At 39.8% G+C, this 24,110-nt stretch overlaps 1 protein-coding gene across 6 annotated transcripts in view; it reads right to left on the reverse strand.

The window, feature by feature from the left end:
• LOC125765409 (hemicentin-1) overlaps nucleotides 1-24,110 on the reverse strand; it is a 211,656-nt gene that overhangs the window by 67,331 nt on the left and 120,215 nt on the right. For all 6 annotated transcript variants that reach the window (XM_049430479.1, XM_049430483.1, XM_049430481.1 and 3 more), the window contains one exon: nucleotides 9,943-10,102. In XM_049430479.1, coding sequence (XP_049286436.1) covers nucleotides 9,943-10,102 — 160 coding nt within the window. The remainder of the gene's footprint in view (nucleotides 1-9,942; nucleotides 10,103-24,110) is intronic.

Genomic DNA, 24,110 nt, shown 5'->3' on the forward strand with positions numbered 1-24,110 from the left:
GATTGCTTTACATCATTCGCTCTGCTTAATATTTCACACGGAAAGCTGTTTGTTGATCATCGTGCTGTTGAAAAGTCCGTAACGTAACATTTCTGCTGCCGGCGTTGAGGGTCAAAGGCTACGTGTGGTTGGCAGGCGTGGCTAAATTTCGATTTCCTCTCCACATCCTGAGCGTTATCGCTCTGTTCAGTGCTGCGCTACCCCAACGCGTGAACGAATACCAGGGTCGGGTAATGCCAGCAAACCCTCAACCAAATGTCATCTGTCCAGCTAATGCGAGTGCCGAAACAGTGGGCACACACCGTATTACCCCGATCCCGACATAATGTATGTTTCGGTAGATTCGCCTGCCCCATGTTGACACGGGTACGGGTACAGGCTATTACCTTCGGTATGGAAGGTTGTCATGCTTTTACTTTTCAAGCATGTGTTCCCCATAAATACTTGCCCATTACACGAAACCCCACGAACGGTTCCATCTTCACCTGCATCCAGCGCCAGTAGCTGGATGGACCCGCCCCGGGAGTGCGAGTGTGTGGTTGTGGAAAATTTATTTGCCCTTTTTCACACGCTCCATACAGCCGCCGGTGATGATGCTGGCTGATGGAAACCGAAATGTGAATGTGAAACGAGCCCGATACAAAGACCTCCCTTCACACAATCTGCCATGGCGTTCGGCTGGTGGCGCATTTGGGAAGAGCAGCGAGCCGACATGCGAATGTTTTATTACATCTGCATAAAGTGCTAACATATTCATATCAAAATCAAATAACATAAATATATTTGCAATAAAATATCTCTCTCACGCTCATGCCAGATGGACCGCGGTGCGGAGGAGAATGGCTTCTTGCACACTTTTTCTTCCGCTGTTGTGTGTAACGTGAAGGACGACATGTGCTAGCTTTTCCGTTACGTTACCTCAATTCGTTCGAAGCAGAAGCTGGCTGTGGCTTTGAACCAAGGGAAACGATGGGGTTAGAGCGTCGGTTCGTTTAGCTTGCAACACCACGGCTATGGCGATGTGACATGGCAATGATGATGGCGAAACTGATGGTAGTGTGTGATGGTTCGTTAGCAGCAATGGTTCCAACAGTGCTACACCACACGCTGCACTATTCGATTCGGGCAAATCCGTTGACGAGCGTGCATCCTTTCCTTGGTCGTTTATAGTTTTGGTAACATTTCGCTTATCCTGCAGCTATCGTGTACAGCTGTATGCGAGTGGGGAAAGCATAGTTTATCTAAGCCAAACCGTGTCTACATTATCTCATTCGCTTAGGCAGCTTTTGCAGCTTCTGTGAAGAGTTTGTTGACAGCTTGCGAAAGGTTAAAGCAACTTATTCTGTATCTCTTTAAACGTTTAACAAACCTGTTTTCGTATCAAATATATAAGTACAAAATCAAAACATTTCATAAGTTATCGTTTTCGCTACCGTGGTTAATGCTATCCATTCTATTCCTCCGGCTTCAAAACACTTGCAAACATAATCCAGCTCTTAGAAATAGTTAATTAAGTAACCGCCTATAAAAACAAACAAACATTATGCTACTCTGATGTTGATATAAGTCAAAACGACAATTATTGGTTAGAAAAGATAAATTTGTTTTGAGGACTGCATATCTTAAGGCGCAGCTTTGCTAAAAGCGTTTTTTTAAATATTCAATTCTCAATATGGTTAAGTGTCCCTCTCGGGCAAGGCGGTTATATTGTTAATACCAATAACATTTATAAAGTATTGCATAAATCCTTACACTTCCGCTTACCATTTATTGTAATCCTCTCACTAATTTGATAATCAATGCGCGTTGTCTACCTATAGGCGCAAATAATAGTATTTTTGAATTTCAATCTATTTCGTTGTAAGCTAATTCCGTAATAATCATTTATGAAAAAAAAATTAAATTAAAAATGAATATTAGGATAAGGTAGATGTTAATACCAGGTAGCCTGACAAGGACAGATCATCCGGTTACTTAGTAAAAATAAGTCTAGCATTCGGCATTGGTCGTTCTTTACGAAAACAATACAAAATAATTTATGGTGTAATGTGAAGCCATTCCATTTTCGCTTGTTAACTTTATGAAATTATGTATATAGTTATTTAGTATTGTATGTACAATACTTTGTACATTGCGTAAAGAAAACCATTTTATTTCAAACCCTTCACCTTAAGCCAATGTATTTTACTAGATCTAATCACAATTTGAATGGAGCCAGCCAATCCATCTTTACAGATTTGTCCAGCTGCAGATTCCTAATTCCGTTCGTTCACACCCTATCTAACCGTCAGTCGGTGGCCGCTTGTAACCGCTTGCTAAAATGGTGACTGCACCAATTTCCAATTCCGAAACGAACACATCAATGGCAGACCATAAAATACCCCGGTCGGCTTAATTCAAAATCCCACCGACTCTTACACCTCCCATCCATTTTGCTGCCTGCTGATGTGCGTTACAAATATGGTCCGGTTTGGACAGTTTGCACTGTTGCATTGGCTTTCATCGAATGCTTGTTGCATTCCCAACCTCGTACCGGTATTTGCTTCGTTTCCGCATTGCAATAAACTATAACAATAACTTTAAATGTTTTATTCAAACGAGTGTGCCTGCTGGTCACTGCCATGGTTTATCGTACATGAAACGAATGTGTTTGTGTGTAAAGGTATGAGGGTAGATTTGTGTGTGTTTTTTTTATTCTTGTCGTATGCACTATCGGTCGCTACATTGAACGATTCCCATCGGCCCCCGGGGTAGGAAGGATGTTATGCACATTGTACATAAATTTCATTTGATGAATGCAGAAACTCGTTCTTGTGCTCGGGGCCATTATCTGATGTGTAGCGCGCGTTTGGGCGCACGGTGGGTGACTGAATCTTCGCCCAAGTGTTCGCAAACTGCAGCTACGGGTTGTTCGGTAGAACCGGAAAAGTAAGTAAAACTTTTTTCTCCACCCATTGCCGTTTTCCCGATTACATCCGGGGTTGAGCTACTGCAGCCGAATGGAAAAGTTTGCCAGTCGAATTTGCCATTACAGAGGCATACCGCTCGGAAGGTATGCCATCGGTTGGTGGAAGCTGCTTTTGCAGCAATCTGTGGTTAGCAAATGCTGCGAAACAGCGTGGTAGAATCCCGTAAGACTCCGTCGTGTTCTCGTAATCCAAAATGGCCTGTTCACGTTCGTTCTGCCGTACCAGTTCGATCGAGCGGATGAAATATTAACATATTAGATGGAAAATAAGTTTCCAAAGCTTGCTCCAGCTTCGGTGCGTAGCACCCGGTGGTGGAGGAAAGTCAATTGAATTGTAAATAAAATTCGTTTGAAGTAGAACACCACACAGCCCACCGTGTCCCACCGTGTACATCGAGTTTGCCGGCTGTGCGTTTGAAAAGTGGGGTACGTCTACACTGGTGAGTAACTTCCGAAAAACCCTTGGCAAAGACAGCAGGGAAAAACTTTCTCCTGGCCCATGTCTTATACGGTTGGTTCGATGCAGTGAAGCTGGCGGAATAATATCTCATACCCTTGCGATCGCTCCAGTTCCTTCGTGGAAAGTTTGTCTCCCTCGCATTCTGGGTAACACGAGTACGAGTACGGGGTTTGTGCGAGCGAACTGTAAAATCGTATTTGTCTTGAACAACATTTCATGCGTTTCATCGATGAATATATTCGTCGGCCAGATTTGTGGGCCACGGTTTGCGGGTAGTGAGCGCGGTAGCACACGATAAGAAAGTTTCCTTAAAATATGCTAATATTTTGGAAGCAGACTCTATACCGTTTCGATTCAGTCCGGTGGAAAATGAGTTTTTATTGATGTTGTCGTAATGGGTCTGTGTCGTAATCGGCACTGCGTGCAGAGGGTGCGAAAGCTTCAAAGGGCATGAAGTTGATCGTAACTTCATTTTGCACCCATGGCATTGGAATGGGGCAGGGTAAAAACGGATGCTTTCCGATTTTGGGGGTAATATTTTTGATCTGCTTCATTCTCAATGGGAAGAAGGTGCCGGTTTTTATTTGATAAGTTTGCAATTCAAAACCAGCGAGCGGGTAAGGATGAAGTACCTAAACACCCCACGGCAAACATATTGCCGGCCATTACTTGTGCAGCACTTCAAAGGAGTAAATTTATTGAATATGATTTGCAGATGGAATTTACAAAATCATTTATTGATAATGGTTCACATTTTGTATATGCTTATTAGTTGAAGTAAGTGTGTGATTAAGCATGTTTGCTCTAAAAAGGTAGGGAATTTTGTAATGTTTTGTGTGGTTTGTACACAAGGATTATAAAAGTCGCGTTAAATACGTGGTAGTTGAAATACAGTTAAAAAAACAGTAGAAATTTGATATATACCAACGAAACAAATAATATACTTTGCAAGAGCTCTGCTCAGTACCAACAGTACATTTATTATTTAAATGCGATATGCTTAAAGACATTAAATTAATTATGGGACTTTTCGAAAATGTTTAAACAAATTTAAGAAATCATTTGGCCAGTTTGGAATTTCAATTTTTTTTAAGTTTTCGAAGTTAAACATTGGCACATTTTCATACAAAATAAACATATTTACTGGAGTCATCTGTCATTTTGTGATTTATTTGATTATTTCCGTTTTTAAAAGTGCTGGATTATCACTAGAACTACCGGACCAGCGATTAAAACGCTTCAGTTTCATTGTATTATTTTTTTGTTTAAACTATTCTACATTAGTTGAAGCATGATTTTTTATACATTACATCTTTTACATTTACATTTACTTGTTTAGCATGAACTATAAAAAATATTTTAAAAAAATCAATTTGGTTTATGAAGTAAGCAACAATCAAAAAGGCTTGAAACGGTTTGTGATTCTAGTGTTAAAGTGTTTGTGTTTCTCGCATTTGACACATTACAGTTTGTTTAATATATTCAAAATTGTTTAGACTTTTTGTGGCGCTTTTGCTTATAAAATTGCTTACAATTTCTTGGGATGATAAGCATTACCGTGTGTTAAAATGCCGTGTAATACTTCTTATTTGTCTAATGACATGCTTCTACATATAAGCGGACTAAGCAGCCGTGCGAGGCCCCGGCTTGAAGGGCCTTCTAGCTCAAGCACTAAACGAATTGGTTCTGGCCAGGAGTGGATTAAGCGGTACGTAAACTAAGAAGATGCTTGGGGCATCTTAACCGTGCTTTTGAAATCAGTTCACCCCCTGGTCAATATTTTCAAAATTTGACACCTTTTGTTTTGAGGCCCCAATTACCATTCCGCTTAGGTCTTCCGAGAAGCTTAATCCACCACTGATGCCACCTAATATCGAGCAACAGTTGTAATAGAAAAAACGCAGCACAATGAATTCAACTACAGATATTAAATGTAATTAAACATATTTTTAAACCTATTTTACAGAATCAGGCTAAAAAGTCAACCTTTAAAGACCTAAGGAGCTTCTTCAATGCATAGTTTTCTTTTCAGTTCAACAATTAAATTCATAAAACTTCTCTCTCCAAAAATCTAAGTATACCACACCTTCGAAGCATGGTATGGCATAAAATTACCTACACCGCAACGGTTCAGGTTAGAAGGAAAAATTCGACCAAAGTTTCAAATTCGGCCATCCCGAAAAACCAATGCCTTGTGGAATCGGTTTGCTGTGTACCACAGTGCCTTCAACAAAGTTTACGGCTTAGCGCCACTGTTTACAAGGGTGGTCCGAGAAATATGCAAACCCCGGATTTGTAACCGCTCGTGTAGCCTTTTACGGGTGTAGCACAAAAACAGAGCACGTAAACAAAAAAAACGTCATTCTGCAACCTTGCACCAGCGAGCGGGCCGAAGATGTGCCGAATGCTCGGTTTACGCTAAATTCCAAACAACACAGCAGCAAGAACAAGTTTTGTGCGAGGCGTCGAGATGCACGTCGTCGTCGGCGGCGGCCTGTAGAAGTGGGACAAAACGTACAAAAAGTAAAGTCGAACACGTTTTGGGAAAATTTTAAAATAAACACAATAATTTACATGCACAAAAGTGTGTGCGCTTCTTGCCGACTTGCACACAGTCGCTAGCAGTACCAAGTGTCTGGTGGAGTTGGCCTCGACTATGATATTGTGCCCGCGTCTCGGGGTGGTTTTCGGGAAGTTTCTCTGTACCGTACCGCAGGCGTATGGTAGATTCCCCGGTGGAATGCCATTGCTGGGAACCACACTCGGGCCGTCGACGGAATGTTGCCTGCTCCGTTGCAGCAGCGAGAAAGCGAATGTGTGGACGCTACGTGAAATTTTACCCAATTTGGCTTCCGTTCTTTTTTTTTCGTCAGGAAAGTGGGTTCTGCTCTCAAATCTTCGCGGTGAGATTGCCGGGCGGTGGAATGAAAAATATTTTGCAAGTGCAACGAAAGTTTTGTGACTAATGAGTTTTCTCTGGTGAATTTTTAGTAATTTTCCTCGTATAACCAGCTAGCCAGTTGTTTGCGTCATTCTGTAATACGCTTTTCCAAATAACGATCCTATCGGGATCGTGCAGCTGAAGCCACCGTACAACCGGACAATGAGGAGCAGTTTCTTATTTCTTTACCCACGTTCACTGTTTCGGTGTGTGCGATCAGACATTCGTCTGCCCCCAGGGGGGGTTCGAAACGGAATCTGTTATCCGACACGCAATACCAAGGATGTTCGTGATGGTGCGAAAAGTAGTAGTAAAATGAAAAATAAATCCCTTACTTCAATAAGCACCAGAGCGATTAGAAGAAGCTGATAAATGGAGTTGTGTGAACGTTTGCATGAGCGACGTTCGGAATGAGTGTTATTTTCTAAATTGCTTGCTCTGTTTGTGGGTTCGGGCAGCTTAAACGATGAAAGCAAATCATCGTACAATTACTGAAATAGAATAGTAAAGAACTAATCAACGAAAGAGTTTTTACGAATTATTCTTACGCGAAGGAAAGTTGTACAGTAATTGAAACAGTAGGAGCTCCATGCATACTTTTGTTCCATACTTTTTTTTTATTTTGTTATTATAAAGGCCGTTTGGACTTGGAGGTAAAGTGTTTAGATGATGGCAGATATTTACTTTGTTTAAAATAAAAACTGAAATCTTTACCCTTAAAACGTTTTTCAAGAATAATTAGTTCATTGACTGGACACTAGCGAATCTATTTCTAATTTATTTGTTGGATATTTTATGATACGTACCAACCAAAACAGATTTAGAATAGGTTGACACAAGCTAATTTTATGTTTCCAATATTGTTATTAATTAATTAATCGACCGGATCTTACAAATTTCTCGAGTATGTTCTATTGGTTACCACAAAGCACTCAGAGCTTGTGGATTTTTTCGTCTGATGGCAAGAATCTTCAAATGTCAGAGGCAGTAAAGGTGATCGAAATCGATCAACATTCAACGCAACAAATGCTAATCCTTGGTTTTCAAATGAAAGAAGAAAGAAATCTGCGGAAAAGCTCCCATGATTTCTTTGTAATTAAATATTTTCAATACAATCTAACCTGGATTTTTGTTGCACTTTCTTGGAACTTTAATTTAATTTTATTCTCTTGACAAATATCTTAGCTACAGAGAAAAAAAACCCACAATTCCCGAAAATTGATCCCAATTTTCAATTGTATATGTGTAATGTTCTAAGACGTCTTTCTCAAAACATTGTTTTGGAATTGGAATTGCTCGAAATTTTTTATGAAAAATGATCATTAAACATTTTTTCCGTAAAACAAGAAACTAGTATCGTACAGCTATTTTTTTAACTTTAAAGCGTCGTTGGACAATTTAGTCAAACGAAAAGCTTAGGATAAGCCTAAAATTAATTTAGAATATTTTAAACCATTCGAAATAACTTAGAATTTCCAATCATTTATTCGGCAATGTACTAAACCACATCAAAGGGAATTATTAATGATGTACAAATTTGCACGAAACAAGCCTTATTGGTATGTAAAGTGGATTAGCAGCAGCAGTATCAGATAAGATATGGGTTGTAAATTGTTTGACTTTCAATATAATTGAACTTGCTTTTACTACGAAACATACTACCTTGAGGAACAAATAAAATTTTCACCATTACGATGCAAATATTATAAAGCAAACGGCACCGTTTTATGGACGCAAAAGGGAAATTAAACGCTGGACAAAGAAAGGATAAAATAGATCGTGGTGGATAAGAGAAGCACATAATAACATTCGCTTCCATGTTGCTAAACGGCTTAGCACACGTTGGGTACTTAGTGAAGGGTAGAATTTTTCAATAAAAAGTTTAATAAAGTTAGATAACGTACGACCGTTGGTGGTGGATAGCAAAAGGTGTCAGCAAAAGGGTCAAATCAGTGTCGAGAATACCGAGTGGGATGGCGGGATGCTATCATAAGGGTAGATTGACGCATAAAAATCCATAACCTAGCACAGTTTTTCCCATTTCCCAGCGACTGCAACAATGTTATACAATGTCGGGACCGAAGACGTTAAGGAAAGAAAAGGGAAAGCAAAACAACAAACGTGTGAAACAAAATACAAATAAAGCGTAATCCGTTTCATAAATTGCCACTACTATAATCATCAATAATGGTTTGCCGGTTGCCCTCGTAGCTCCCAAGAGCAAAATGGGACGGAGGGTTGGGGTTTTTGGGGTGACGCTTCACTGTCATCGTTACCATCGTCACCCGTTTGATTGGATAGTAACGTCAACATAACGTCTCGGTTGTTTTGCCAGTTTTCCGGGCTGCTCGTTGGGAAAGGATTCACTTGTGCTCCGTATTGCTGTTTTCCGCTGCTGTGTACTTCGGCATTCCAAGCGGGCAGGTAGCAAAAGGTGGAAAATCTTTGCGACACGGAACCATTGCCGTGTGTCGGCAATGAAGCAATGCGAGTGCACACATTTACAACGTTCGGTGGGATGGTTTCGCCAGGATGGCTTTTGTACACAGCTTCTTCCGGTTGACGTCTTGCGGGTTGAGTTTGTTATGGCGGTATTGTTTGCGAATGTCTGCATAGTTCGCGCCCGTCATCACCTTTAGCTTTTGCTGCACGTAAACCAACTGACTGGTGACAAAGTGTGAGAACGCTAGTGGTGGGGTAGGTTGGAATCAGTTTTCTCGATGCTTTCAAAAGTTATAAATTCATTTTGTTATGTGTGGAGTTGACACATTTTACATAGCGTCATCAAAAAGGCGAATAGTCACTAAACAGAATTTATGCAATATCTGGATTTTCAGGAATTAATTTTACAAACTGAAAAATTAGAAGCTTTAGCACAGTTATTGACAATGTTAGAATCAATAATAAGAGTGTGATGATTTAATGACTTGTTAAAGCAAACTTCCAATCTTTTTGGGTACACTAAGATAATTATTTACGAGTCAAAATAATTTCTATCTGTCAGGTAATTAATGCATCCCGTCCGAAACTATTTAGGCGTAAGTTTTTACCAGGATTGTTATGATGTACAATAAATTACTCAGTTATGCCTAGTTTTGCAGCCTTTAAATGAATGAACAGTCTTTAGTAGACCATCCTAGTAGTTTGTTGGCTTGATTGTTACAACTCATAATAGACTACTGCATGCTGTTCCCATCGAAAACACAGGATTTTTTTTATTCATTTAACCATTTCCGAAATTTTATCTCAATACTGTTACGGCTACCTCAGGGATTTTTAACACTTTTAATATAAATTGAAATATTGCAGCCCGCGTAAAACCATATTATTTGGTGCAAAAGCTACCATTTTGAGGATCGCATAGATGAGAATCGCATGTTAACAACACTTAAGAGAATCGAGAGAAAGTGTATAATAATGAATAATAAAGAAATTTAAAATTAATAGTGTTAAACAAATACAAAAAAAAACCATAAGCGACGCCCTTTTACAACAATAAATTGAATACGAAAAAAATGTAAAGACAAATTAAAAGTAATACACATATTTCTTGTATTTAGTTTTCATACTTACACATGACTTTTAGGTGGACCGTATTGCTTTCACCATCACCTTCGACGTTCGAAGCGATGCACGTGTAGTTGCCTGCCTGGTGCCGTGTTACCGTCTGCAACGCCAGTGCGGTACTGCTCATGATGACACCCGACTTGGAGTTGTGCTGCACAACTTGATCCTGCAACGTGAAGCAAGGAGAAAAAAATGATTAAGAAAAAAGTAACGTACAAAAATTGGTTCAAATCATTTGGCCGAAAAAAAAGAAACACCGGCCGCATATTAGCGCAAAATATGAGCGCCATCAGCAGCGAGAATAGTAACATTTGGCAACCATAAAACATGCCCGCGCCGTACTGATGAAAATTCGTAGCCGTCGACTGTTCCGGTCGAAAGTGAACGCAAAATGTTTGTGGTTTCCGCTGCCGGCTGTTTAGCGCGAAAATTCCGGTCTTACATTTTCCTGGCTACCCTCCCAAAGCGACCATTGCAAAAGCAAATGAAGCTTATGATCTTTCCCCCCCCCCCCCTCCTTCTCCGTCACCGCACCCCAACCTGGCCGGTTGCGAAGGTGTCGCAAGGTTGTTTGTGCTCCGGGTACACCTTTAGTTTGCCGCCTGTTTACCGTACTGCTCACGCGAATCACTTTGAAGTTATTAGTCAATGACACGAAATGAGCAAAGCCGGGAGCTGGTGCCGGGGTTTTTTGGCAGCAAATGACAGCCTGACAGCGGGATGGCCTCGCGAGATGGTAGGTACATTAAGTGAAATAAAATTTTCGTTATGATCATAAAAATATGCTACGGCCTGATGCTGCGATCCATGCGTCCCGGTGATGTTAGTACACGATGTTGCTTTTACAGGGCGCGCAAGCAAACAACAGCGCCACCGTTAGCGGGCGCGAAGCAAATTCGAACGGGAAGGTAACGGTTTTTCGCCCCCCTTTGTGATACGGCAAGACGGAAGTAGCAAAAGTCAAAAGTGAGGAAAAACAAGTGCGTAGGCAGTAAATTTGAGCTTTATTATTATGATTATTTATTTAGAGTCTGCAGTGGGCGCTCGTTGAATTTTTTGTTCCCCGTCGAAACCGTCGCACTTCGCTACGCAGCCACTCGCATTGGATGAGCTACCAGGCGCCTCCATGTTTGGGGTACGATGCTGCAAAACCACACCGTGGGGCATTTTCTGTGCGCTATATTTTGATACCGATGTTTGGGGGAAGACACAACCGTAGCAGCGCCGTTTAGGGCGCGGTGTCGTCGTTGGACAGAATGTGTGTGTATGTGTGCTTTTTTTGGGGTGAGTTTTGTTTCGCAAATTCCTCGGCTATTTGCAATTGGTGGTTGCTATGAGGTGCACGCCACGCTCAGGTGATACGCGAAAGAAGCTGCACGTTTAATGTAACGGTTTTTTTGTTGTTGGAAGGAAAATACACAACCGGAAGGCTCGTTGGACGTAAATATAAAGCACCGTGCGCTGCAAAACACGACAGAGCACTTTAATGTGCAGGGCGCAAAGATCGTTGACGATGTTCACCTGCTTTGCAGCCCAAAAAAAAAATGACGATGTATCCACTGGTTTCGTGTCATAAAAAAGCATGAATGAAAATGGCTACCAGCAATGCTCAGTGATGTGAGGAGAAGAAGGTGGGGTGAACCAAAAAAAAAATGGTCACCATGTTAACACCGCACCAGGTGATGGTTTAGTTAGTTTATGTTTCCATTTTTTTGTTGTCGCTGTTTCCCACGTTGCTGTGTGTTTCCGTTCATGACAGTGAGATTATGAATGCCCTCCACCGTCTTCTTATTGTGGGGCCGTGTCATATATTGTGATCATGCCGCCACCGCCGCCGGTAAGTTTGGCGTTAAACGCACAAATAACGCATCATAATGCGGCGTATGTGTGCGACGGGCCATAACATTCACCGGTTGCCGGTCCCGTACTGCAGCAGCTACGAGTTTTTTTTTGCCAATGCTAGCGGGTTGCGTACGCAGTAGGGATCGATTTTCATCACGAGCGTATTTTGGGCGGAAAGAAAACGAGTAAACGGTTGAGCGGTTTTTGTTGTTGTTGTTGCTATCATGCAGGAATTTGGTGCACGATGCGGGAGAAGTATTTCAATACGAAAGTAGTAATATTGTTGAGCATTTCATTAAATTCGAGCTGCTAGGTAATGTTGATTGAGGTCGGTTTAAGGTACGCAGTTGATGAGCATTTATGGATGCTACGTGTACAGTTGGCCAAGGAAGTATTTGCAGGCAGGAAGTTTCACAACTCGTGTGTTTGATAGAACCTAGAACGTTTACAATTTCCTTAAATTTGGTTATAAAATTGTTTAAAATTTGAATTTAACAAACATTAGTTTTTATTTGAAAGTTAGAATCTTAAAACATCTGACCCCTTTCAAACTTTGTGCTGATTAACCGAAACTTTAGGTGTTAAAATGATAGAAAAGAAGTTTGTTCAGTTCCCTCAGGCGAATTTTCCATCATTAAATTATACTTCGTTTTTGCAACGAATTTGTTTTAATCTATTTTCTACTTATGATTCCCGCAGAACATTTCGATCGGCTTGAGCTGGGATAGATTGATGCTTTAACATGTGGAAAATGTAGAAACATGTGGAGACATGCGTATGTCTCAACGTATGTTCTATCGTTTCGTTTGGTCGCCATATACAAACTGATTGAGCGACCGTATACCATCAAACTGGCTATCAAGCTATTACGTTGTTTAATTCTTGTATAAAAGCTTATCGGTACTATGGTATTTTGTTATTGATTGCAACTCAGTTTATTATTATTTTTTCGATTTAATTATTCTAAGGAACAAAGGAACATATTAAAAATGCTTTTATTGTGAATAACAAGGTTTTCTAATCAAATGTCAATGGGATGGGAATTTTTTATTGTCAGGAGGTAGCTGCGCCCAGTCAAGGTCAAGGAAAGCCAGAAATCCCAAGCGTATGCTTAGGCTGAAAAAAAAATTATACCCGAAGCAACCGTGAGACCATTTTGTTTTGTTTATGGTTAGTTCCGCAAATAACGAACTTAAGAAGGATTATTAGACACTTTTTCTCTGGTTTTTCTTTGCCGTACGTCTGGTTTCATGATCTGACCAGTTTTGTCTACAGCCTACCTTTAAGGGGAAAAATAACAAAATGTTATTCAGTTTTCCTTTTTTGTTCATAATTCGATCAACGAACGCTTCTAGATGTTTGACTTAAAAAAAAATGTTACAAAATGTCCACAGTTTACTCTCCTTTCTTTTGCAAGCATAAAATGCAGCAGAACAAAACCAATATTAATGTCCATCTCATCTTCATCATGAAACGACGAAATGTTTCGTCACTCAAAAACCAACACAGCCTTGCAGAAAGTACAGGAAAAGAGCACTAACAATCTCCATACACTTTTTTTTGTCTTCAAAATATCGTCCCAACAAAACCAGGCATAAGGCAACAAAATGGATCACCAAGGAATGGGAAGCAGTGTCATTTTGTGCCAATTTTGCGTCATTTGGTAGAACCGAAAAGGATGATGGAAAATTTCACACTACTCGCTCTCTTTCAGACACACTCAACGTAGGTGTTTCTCGTTTGTAGGACATCGTTGTTGAGAAATGTAGAGAAAAGTGCCCTATAACTGCCCCCTTCACCGTTATCGTCTGCACTCACCGTGACACCCATTTTCGGGAAAATGGGCCTTGCAGTCCCCATGACGCGCAATGATTACAAAAACAATAAAGTAATAAAAGAAAATTAAATTCTAGCGGGAAAATGTGTTCATTCGACGTTTATTTTGGACGCGCTGAAAAGCGCTTTTATGGTGCAGCATAAACAAGCCACTGCGATCGCGGGCCACCGTTAAGGATGGGTTGAGTGTTTTTGTTACTTTTTTTTGTTGTTGATTTTGTTACGCGCAACTCAGCGGAAGTGACTCTGGCAACTATTTGAAGCATCAGTGCCGCTGAAGGAAGGGTGCAAATCCCACCCGAGAACGATGGTTTCCGTTTCGTTCGATGTCGTTTAAGGTTTTGTGCTAAAAGTAGAAGCAGAATGGGTAAAACAACTAGAACCAGGGTAAACGAAGGAATACTGGCTCCATTTTGTTGAATGGTTAAGTTTGTTTTCCCTGAAAAAAATGGGAAAAACCTTACGAATAGATAGTGCTGTAGGAACGGGAACAGCTCTATCTCGGTCGAGGGTCTTACTTGGCTGGTTTGCGTACAACCATGTGTAGCAGCGTGATTGTTGGTAAGGAAATAGAACTGCTCGTTATTGGCAGCCATTTTTTTGTTGCTTTTCCTCGCTACCGGTGGCACGCTTAACGATATCAATGTAGAACATCGATGATAGCGAACATGTTAGCGGTGCGTGCCTGTGTCGGGCATCGTTGTACAACAATGTCATTTAAAACATGCTTTAAATTGGGGTTCAGCAGTAGATTAAATTATTATTGTCATTAAACACACACACACAGCAAACTGACAAGTATTTCGGGAAGCGTTCTACTCGTCTTGTGAATACTTTGTCCGTTCAAGGACAAATGTAGACGTTGATTCTTTGCTTCCGGCGATTTCAAGCAGAATGTTCGACGAAAGTAAAAGGGAAAAAAGACAAAAACCTTTCTGCCATCACGATATGACTGTGACCAAACGGAAAAGAAAACCAACGAGACCGGAATGGAGTAATCAAGAGTGCAGTGAAAATGAAAATTACACTCCGCTTCCGCTTCGGACGGACTCCTGAATGGGCTGATATTTTCGTTCCCCTGAACCAAGGAACGTTCGTTCATTTTTAATGGTTGGTCATTACACGGAAGAGCAGATCATTCCGCTTTTCAGATGGATTTTTCCCTCTTCTTCATCACCGGAAGCGCAAAGTGCAACTCGTTTTAATCGTTTCGAATTGAGGCATCCATTTGCAAGGCTACGTCGAAACGAGTGATGACGATTCACACTAACAGTGGTGGTTCCATTTGCGACGAAGGCGTTAATTGTGGACGTTGTTTTAAGCATTCAGTTTTGCACTCGGTCCGCTCATGATCGATCGTTCGTTATAACTGACCATTAGCATCTTTTCGGTTTCCTACAATTGTATGCTTTTGTTGGCGAGAACGCAGAAACCGTAGGAAAATGATTGACGTTTTTTACTTAGAAGAGAAGTTTTAAATTTAGATGTCATTTAGTGAAATGTTATCGGATAATTACCAGGAAAATTACAATTTTCCTATTTAACCTATATTTGCAAAGAAAAATAAAATAATGAGGATGAACAATGTCCATGAAGTAGGGAAATCAATTGCTTTATCGATTGATTTTTCTCTATCAATTATAGAACATGATAGTTATTGAGAGCAACTTTGTCGCAAATAGGTAGTGTTGATTTTACATGGAATTATTTTGAATAATGTATGTATTTGGAATGTTATTTACGGACTTGACATCAATACGAGCTAAGAGTATAATTTGACGTCAAATGTCAGGCATTGAAACTATGGCATGATTGGAAACGATTTAATTAGGAATGCACTTATAATTGTCTGAAAGGTGGGTTACATTTAAAGGTAGTACATAGCAAAACACAATAACAATTAACTATAAATTGCTCAACAACTTCAAGGTTGAGCAATTCGTACAAAAGTGGCTGTTGCGTCCAGCAACGAGCCCTTTCTTTCAAACCGTAGATATAGTATAAGAGAAACAGTTTTTCTTATAACAGAATTACAATCTATCATTAAAAAATCACTGTTGTACACAGTTGTACAATACACTTACACAGTATTGTAAGACTGTTTTGGCCGAAAAAAGAGAACTCGCGTCTCTTCTTACATACTTTTATTTTATTTTTTTTCATCCAACCGATCGCGGTCGTTACTCCTTTTCGAAGTTCATCCGAGCCGCCCGCGATCCTTCGGATCGGATTAATATGCCTAATACTTGTCAGCAACCGTCTCGCTCGTTCATTTCGCTCCTCATTTCGGCTGTCAAACGTTGTTTATAAACAACAGAGGCATATATACAAAAATTTAGTTCAAGTTCAATAACTACAAATATAAATATTTAATATTACTTCAAGTCATGGACTTAACGATACATACAACAAGTTTTCTATATGCAATTTGTCGTTCGAAGGTTGAACCCGTGCTTGTTTTTCATACAAATCGTCAAACAAAGCTAACCATCCTTTTGGAAGTTCGATTCTACCCAAACAGCTGTTAGCTATACCAAGACCAAATGAATAATTTAGAGTTTCAGCTGGATAATTTTCAAAACAGATTATTTTATATAATTCTTTGACAAGGTTGCCTCATTATTACTGTCAAACTTGCCAATACGAACGCGCTTCTAACGAACGTGCTAATTCATCACATAAAGTATCATGCGTCTCCATCTGTCAAGTACCATGCGTCTCCATATGTCAAGTACCATGCGTCTCCATCTATTAGGTACCTTGCGTCTCTGTGTGAAAATTTCATCATGTTAATTCTGATTACGTGATTAAGAAGCTTTTAAATCACAACAACTTTATTAAATTGAAGAAAAGTTTTTTTGTTTAACCTAATAAGATCAGATGATCAGAAAATTGATATGTGCATGAGACAATTCCTTTGAGTGGAAGTTACTGCCATCTTAAAACTCTTTTACAGTTTTAACTGTACGCAGAAAACCAAGTTCTATCAAATTTTCAATCATTGTTTTCTATCTATTACAAAACCTTCTTTGCTATACCATGCAACAATTTGTTCTTTAGCTTAAGCTTAAAGTGATGAAAATGTACCTACTGCACGAAACAAAGCATATTCATTTGTCTTTCCGCTTTAACCACCCAAAGTTTGAGATGCACTTTTACTTACTAGGACTTAGTGAAGTTCTTAGTAAACAGAGCAAAAGTACCAAATTTAAGCTTGTGCATTGCTTTAACAGCGCAACAAAAGAAACAGGAATGAAGGAATCCGTAGATTATTGCTGAGATAGACGAACCCGAAAAGGATGCACACGGGAAACGAAAACCATTTGCGATAGAGTCAAACAAAACTCTTGAAACGCAATAAAACCGCGTTATGTGGGGCGCAAAATATGGAACCCATGCATTGGAATGAACGGTTAGCAGCGAACAGTATCGGTTGGCAGGGGCTGGAAGAATTTAATTTAATTGAAAAACTGCTCTACAATCGATGGTGTGGAACTTTTCCAATCAAATTGTTCGTCCATAGTTTTTTAATTGATTCTAGCCTGCCCGTTCGCGGAAGGTAGTCGGCACACTGCCTTGCACCAATAAGGGACGCGGTATGATTCGATCGTGATTTTACCAACGATGGAGATTTAATAGATTCGCATTTTTCTGTCAGTGTTCTCACCGAAAGGGGGAAAACCACCACAATATTCGAGAAATAATTGTCCAGATCGGTTCAGGATGCACATTAAGAATCAGGTTTTTCAATTAAAAAAAATTTTGAATTGTTATTTTACTTCATTTTGGTAAAAGTTTCAAACTTAACCTTTTTTGTGTAAAGTTGAAAGAAAAACCAAATCTTCCATTCTCATTGTTACGGACATAAAACAATAATGGTAATAAAGATAGTTGGATGCACGCCAGCAAGTAAAAGTTTTCTGTCTCAGTTCCATAAATGCAGCTGATTTGTTCAACGGGAGCGAGAAAGTAAACGTTCAATAAAACCATAGACCAATAGTCAAAAGTTACTTTTTTCGGCCACTTGCGGTGCCATGGTCAGAAAGGGAACTGTTTTTCGAGCTTTTACTTTATCCTGTGAGCTACGGAAAGTTTTTTTTTTTGGTATGAGGTAGAAGAATCGTTTATCCGGGTTTGCTTTCCTTTCCAGCTTTTGTACTTTCTTGTTGATTTGTTTGTACATGTGACCGTTTCAGTTTGATGGTTTTAAATTTCCGGCCTGTGCTGTTTCGTAGGAGGAGGTATGAAAATTGCGGAAGTGAATTCCAATAAGCAGTAAAATCGATGTAGGCAATAAAATGTTATCAAAAGGTTTGCCTTTCTTTTCGAACCTCCGCACGAGTAAGGGGTGTGTGTTTGTTCGTACGGTTTGCAAGTACGAATTTCTTACAGTGTCTTCTTGTTGTAGCATCGTCTCTGCTTCGCTGCTGTCGAGCGAAATGTTCGAAATCAAAGCGATGATTATGGCCACCGGATGCACTGCACCATCCGGTTGGGAAAATGGTGCCAACATGGTCCCGGTATTCGGTTTTGTCCAGCTCGCACTCGGGTCGATTGAATTTTATCAACCATTTCCTTTGGCAGTTCAATTCGGCCATCTTCGAAGGTGAGTGGCGAGAAGGGTGAAGGAAGATGTGAGGAGAGAACAGGAACACGATGTCGAAATGGTTTTGCAAGCAATGTAAAATTTTATTGCCATTCCGTTCCTATCCCGCTGCTGCACCCGCAGTGGATCGAGCTTAGATCGTTTGTCGTATTTGTAAGGACACTTCCGGCGATGGATAAAACCGCGAAAGCATAACACCAACAAAACAATCTGTGCTTCTTACCCGGGGGGAGTCGGCGGACTGGGTTCCGACGAAAAACAGTTGTCGAGCGAATGAGGCACAAATAGAATCCAGTTGGTAGGAAAGTATTAAAAGTTTGTTGAATGGAATAATGAAGCGAAAAAAAAGAAAACGTGAGCAGATCTTGACCGTGCTGCACAAATACCGATGAAAAAACCATAAACTTAGTAGCGTTCCTTCATAAAAACGCAATGACAGCAATTGCCAGCAATCGGAGAATATCGTGTCCGAACAGTTGGAAGTTGGTGAAGTGAAGGAAATAAAAATGTAAGATAAGATAATCGCATAGCTGTGAACTAAAGCCAGATTTTGGGTAGGAAAGTTGGCAAGAAATTGTCACCGCATGGATTGATCTAAGGCAATGTTTTTTTGTCAGATTTTGGAAGAAATGAATCCGTAAATGATTTGTATTTTGTTTTTTGCTTACTTCAGCAGCCCAGAACTAGGACAAACCATAAGAAATAGCATTCGGAATAACTTCTTCAAAATAAGACACTTTTTTAAAGTGTGTTTTAAAGTTTAGAATCCAATGTAGTTTTCTATCTTATTTAAAAGTTTAATGTTCTTTTTTGCGAAACTGAAGTTGCTTTCAATTAGTATAAAAATGATGGATTATTATCCTCATAATGACAGCACCTGTCAAAACAACAAATTTCCGAAGACGACAGTGACGAGAAGAGGTTCAAGAAACATGTGACCGTTATCGAAATTGCCGGAAACGAATTCAGCCATGAAAAGTTTTCTTATTAAACTTGCTGTTGGAGCAATATTGTGTTCCTAACAAGATACAAGTTTCTCAAGAAAAAAACTGTAAAGTAGAACAAAACTTTTTCGGACTGCGCTGTCCGTAAATCATCAATTTTCAATCTTATTTCATTGCGTTGTACATTTATGAACGATTTCTCATGACAAGAAGCTTTGGGAGGTCTTTAGTGTGAAGCAGCGTGCATAACAGTTATTTCCACACTACCATCCGTAAGAGATGACTTTCAATGGGAATGGTGAGGAAAACATGCGATAAAAGTATCTATTTCACTCCTTCATCATTCTTCACCCAGAGTAGGGAATCATCGTCCATGTTTGCGTCCTAATGCTTCATTCTTAGGGGTAAGAAATTCATATGGTTCAATGCGCAATTCACATACCGAGGTGACGCATACGACCGTTTGCGGATCTGGAAAATGACTTATGTATGGGACTGTTCGGAGATTTCTGGAACACCCAAACACGGTTAGTAGTCGTTGCAGTTTAAGATGCTTGAAAATGGAAACCGAATCCGGGCTATCACCTCATCCATTATGTACGGTAAGGATCATACCAATCGTGCGTACAAAGGCCCCAATGTGGATGTGCATTCTTCACAAGAGGATTTGGGAACGTCATCAGTACTCGCCTGATACTCGATGCAGTAGGTTCTTATGGTTTAAAATAATTGAATGCTTGAGAAGAAAAGGATTGCAACCATAATTTACCGAGCTTTGATCTGATGCTGATGATGCGAATGATGTACTTCTGCATGATGTACGTTAAATAGGATAATGAAGATAATAGTTCCATCATACGATAGATGCCCGATGTGCCACAAATATAAGAATAAAAGCTGTCTAGATTTAATTAAAACTTCAGTTAGAATGCTCCAACCATTCCGTTTGAGTGAAATAAAAGCTAAAGCTTGTTGGTCAGATTTTCCTGTTCCGGTTGATCCGGGAATGTAAAATCCGAAAGCGTCGTTTTCATCCTTTCACTGTGGTTTTAAACCGGTCCGACATAACATTGCTTCTCTCTCTCTCTCTCTCTCTTTTTCGCACTCTTTCACTCTCGCCCTTTGTTTGCTTTACTCGCTCTTCATCCATTTTTAAACCTCATCGAGAAAAGAATCGTTTTTCTTGTTGCAAACCCGCCCCGGTCCAAAGAACCGACCCATATCCCTTTCCTCGGTCAGTTGCGGTCGGTGTGTAAATTTATGCATTTATTATTATCCTTTTTTACGACCATTTTATGGGGCTCCGGTTTTACATAGGGAAAAGTGTTTTGAGTTATTGACGTACCGATTCAGATTGCGGGCAGCATCGGCATCATGGGCATACACATATGTACGGTCCCTCGCCATCAGCACCCGGTTTCGTTTCTTCAAACAGGGTATGTGTGTGTGTGTGTATGTGCGTGTATGTGTGTGCAGTAGTGACTTCTTCCGGGTGATGTAAGGGTAGGGACCGGAAATAAAAAATTTACATAACATTTACGAGCAGTAGTAGCAAATCCGCTAGAGTTCCGGGCATGCAACGGGTGAGAAGGTTTCACATTTGGAAAGGAACATAATCGCTGCGCTTGGGTTTGGGGTGTTTTTTTATTGCTGTTATTCTCTAGATGCGATGACCACATAGTTACTAGTAGCTTGATGGATGGCAACAGCTGAGCTTGGGAAAAAGGGTTTTTTTTTCTAAAAGGGATAGCACGAAATGCTTTAACGGATGTTCCAAACGGAGAATGCTTTAAGTGGTTTGTGAGTGAAAACTCGATAAAGATGAACTATCGATTGTTAAAGTGAATTAAGAGCGGAAAGCTTCACGCGGCTCAAATAATGGAATGTTTTTTTAAATGAATGAAACATAAGGTAGATTTATAAACGTTATTAATTTTTTTTTTGTTACAGAATTAATACTTAAATAAAGATAAACCAAAACAAAAATAATTATAAATACAGTGAAAAAGTATTCATGATCACTAGTAAATATAATGAATTACAAAAATACACTTAAATGAGCGATCTACAGAATGAGGCGCAACCTGTCAATACAATAGAAAAATTTCAAAAATAATTTCAAAATTGAATAGTTGAGCTCAGAATTTGAAACTTTCAGCAATGACAAAACATTTACTGAAACATTTTTAAGGTTAATAAAAATTCAATTTTGACTGAAGATGAGTACGAATTGGGCTTAGTAACAAAAACAAAATGATCTCTTTTTATCAGTTCTTCTTGAAACTATCGAGAAAAAGTAAAAAAAAAATATTTCATTTTTTCAAACATCATCACATAAACGATAGGGATTGAATGGTTGAACGCACGTATTAAACGTAGGGTAGGTTTGTAGTTTAATGAAAATATAGCTGGCGTTTTTACAACATGACCAGCATCAACTTGTTTCCCGACCTTAGCCGTATGCAGGACTAATTTTGTTGTTGTTGAAATTCTTGACATGAACATTATCCATTCAATTCGTGGTTGATCAGTTAATCCCTCTTGATAGCGATATTAGAATTATCCTTTTCCTAAACTATTTATCATTATGCATTCCAGAAACAAGTACATTATTAAATCCGTTCCTCCATAGTGGGTATTAACACTGTTGGTTTAATAAAGCATACCCATCATCGTTTCGGACGGACAGATTGCAAAAAGTTTTTTAATAAATCCTTCAAGCATTACTGTGCTTCTTTAAGGATCAAGTCGTCAAACAAAAAAAAAATGCTGCTGTTCCGTAGGGAAAGAGAATCCAATAAAGATGTTTATTTAATTTAATTGATGATTGAAACGGTTCCCGAAACTACCAGCTCCTCATTTTAACCATTTTTCCCCTATCGGAAGCTTGCTGCTCGTTTTTCGCTTGGCCGATGTCGATCATACCACTGTCATTGACTTTTTATGTATTTCAATGCAGTTCATTTGCAGCACAGCTAGCAGGGGTCACCGTTTGTACGCTGTGCAACGTTAGCAGTTCAATCGAGCGTTGAAAAGCGACTCACTTCGGCTTCCCGTCGGTGCGCACGGAAGCGGTCGGAAATCGTCTGAAACGGGGTTCTGAAACGGGGATCGACTGAAAGCGTGACGGACATGAAAGAGTTTTCGCCACGCAAAAGCACCGACCGCCAACAACCGTTGAGTCGAAAATTTAATTTACCCTCCAACCCCTTTCGACCACGCGCACTCAAGTTTCTCTTCGGTCAGTAATATAAGAACCGACGCGAAGGCAAAACTTGTAAAATGAGGAAAAACTTTTGCACACAGTTGGGGTTTGGGTGCGTTTTTTCGGGTGTTTTTTTTGTACTTCTTGTCTTCGTCGTAGAGTGCTGCTGCTTTGAGTTTCTTCTTGTCTCTTTGCCGGGATGGTCGCCAAAATGTCCGACAAATCGCGGAAGGCTAACAGCGAGCAGCGAGGTACGATGCGCTGGTGAAGGCCAGTTCGTTAAGGAAAAACTTTTTCCGTCAAGGGGTGGCTCATTTTCGTCCGCTTTTGGAAGCGCAGTTTTCCATTTTTCATGCTGCTGCTGCTGCTGTTGATGTTGCTGTTGCCATTGCGGATGCTACTGCTTTTGTATTCCGCTCATCGTTAGTGTCTTTATCCATTTTGGCCGGTGAGTCCTTGGGCAGACGCTTAACTTATTTTTTTTTTGTAAGTTGGATGGTCGTCGTTTCGTTTGAGCTCTTTTTCGTTGTATTCATTTCGGACTCTTTTAGAGACGTTCGACCGAGGTCAAAGCGCGCTACAACCGTGTTCCGTTGAAGTAGCCTTCATCAGGTTGAAACTAACGGAGCTAGTAAATTGTTGGCCACGTGTACGCTGTGCTCGGTGACGGTCGGCGACAGGGCAGATAATTATTAGTGCAGACAACATAAGACAACCGCGACAAAGATTTTACTATCCCTGTTTTGGGAGGGTGGCGAGCTGTTTTAAGAACTTCTCGCCTGCCAGATCAGTGCTGGGTGGGACGATTAAATGGTTTATAACCTCGAAACGTTGAGCCACAACAGCAAGGGAGAATGCAGTATGAGTGTTTCTCATGATAATTACGATAATGCAGATGCTTACTGAATGAAATGATGAATTCGAAATTATTAAAAAAAATTCTCTTACGTTAAAAGTTTTCCAAATCTTCTTTCATACAAATGGAATTTGCTCTGAAGTAGTGTTTAGCAGTTGAGTACAGTTCGCGTAGAAAAAGCTGTTAATCTGTTGTTAATATATGTAGAACCGTAGATAATAAAAAAAACTTATTCTTGTTTAACTATTTGTAGCTTCATTGGCGTTCCCTGAAATGGAAAACTGTTGGAAAAGCGTTCTAAAACGAGTAAATTATTACTTCGCGTCAGCTTTTGTCCATTCCGTCCGACAACGTAATTTTTAATGAATGGTTTTTGGTCATCTTTTGTGTTTGTTGATTGACTGTACAATGCAGTCTGGAAAAAGATGATTTCCACGAATTACCTCATGACTATGTAATGAAAATAATGAAAGGAAATTTGAAAAAAAAAATCTTTTGTTGGCTTTTTTTTCAACCTCAGTTTGTCCAGTCCCACACCAGCACGCCAGCTTACGGGTAGCTGAGAAATGTTGATCGTTTTAAAATTGGCATTGCCTTTTGTATGCAATTTATGTTCGTTCATGCGTAAAATGTTGTACAAAGGCTCAAATTGACGAAGGCTACCCAATTTCTAGCGTGGACGTTAAAAAAAAGAGAAGAAGCATGAAAAAATTAAAGCGACTCGATTCGATGTTGGTGTGCCCGGAGGGCCACAAATGAAGAACTGATTTTTTGAGTCCGTTGGTGGTTTCTGTTTTTTTTTTTTTATTTTGTTTGTTCCCTTCACTAAATTGCTGTTATTTTTTGGCTGTAAAACACAAGGTGACCGGACAAGGTGACTAGAGG

Source organism: Anopheles funestus, chromosome 2RL (genome assembly GCF_943734845.2).
Source record: "Anopheles funestus chromosome 2RL, idAnoFuneDA-416_04, whole genome shotgun sequence".
In the NCBI taxonomy this organism is placed as follows: Eukaryota; Metazoa; Arthropoda; class Insecta; order Diptera; family Culicidae; genus Anopheles; species Anopheles funestus.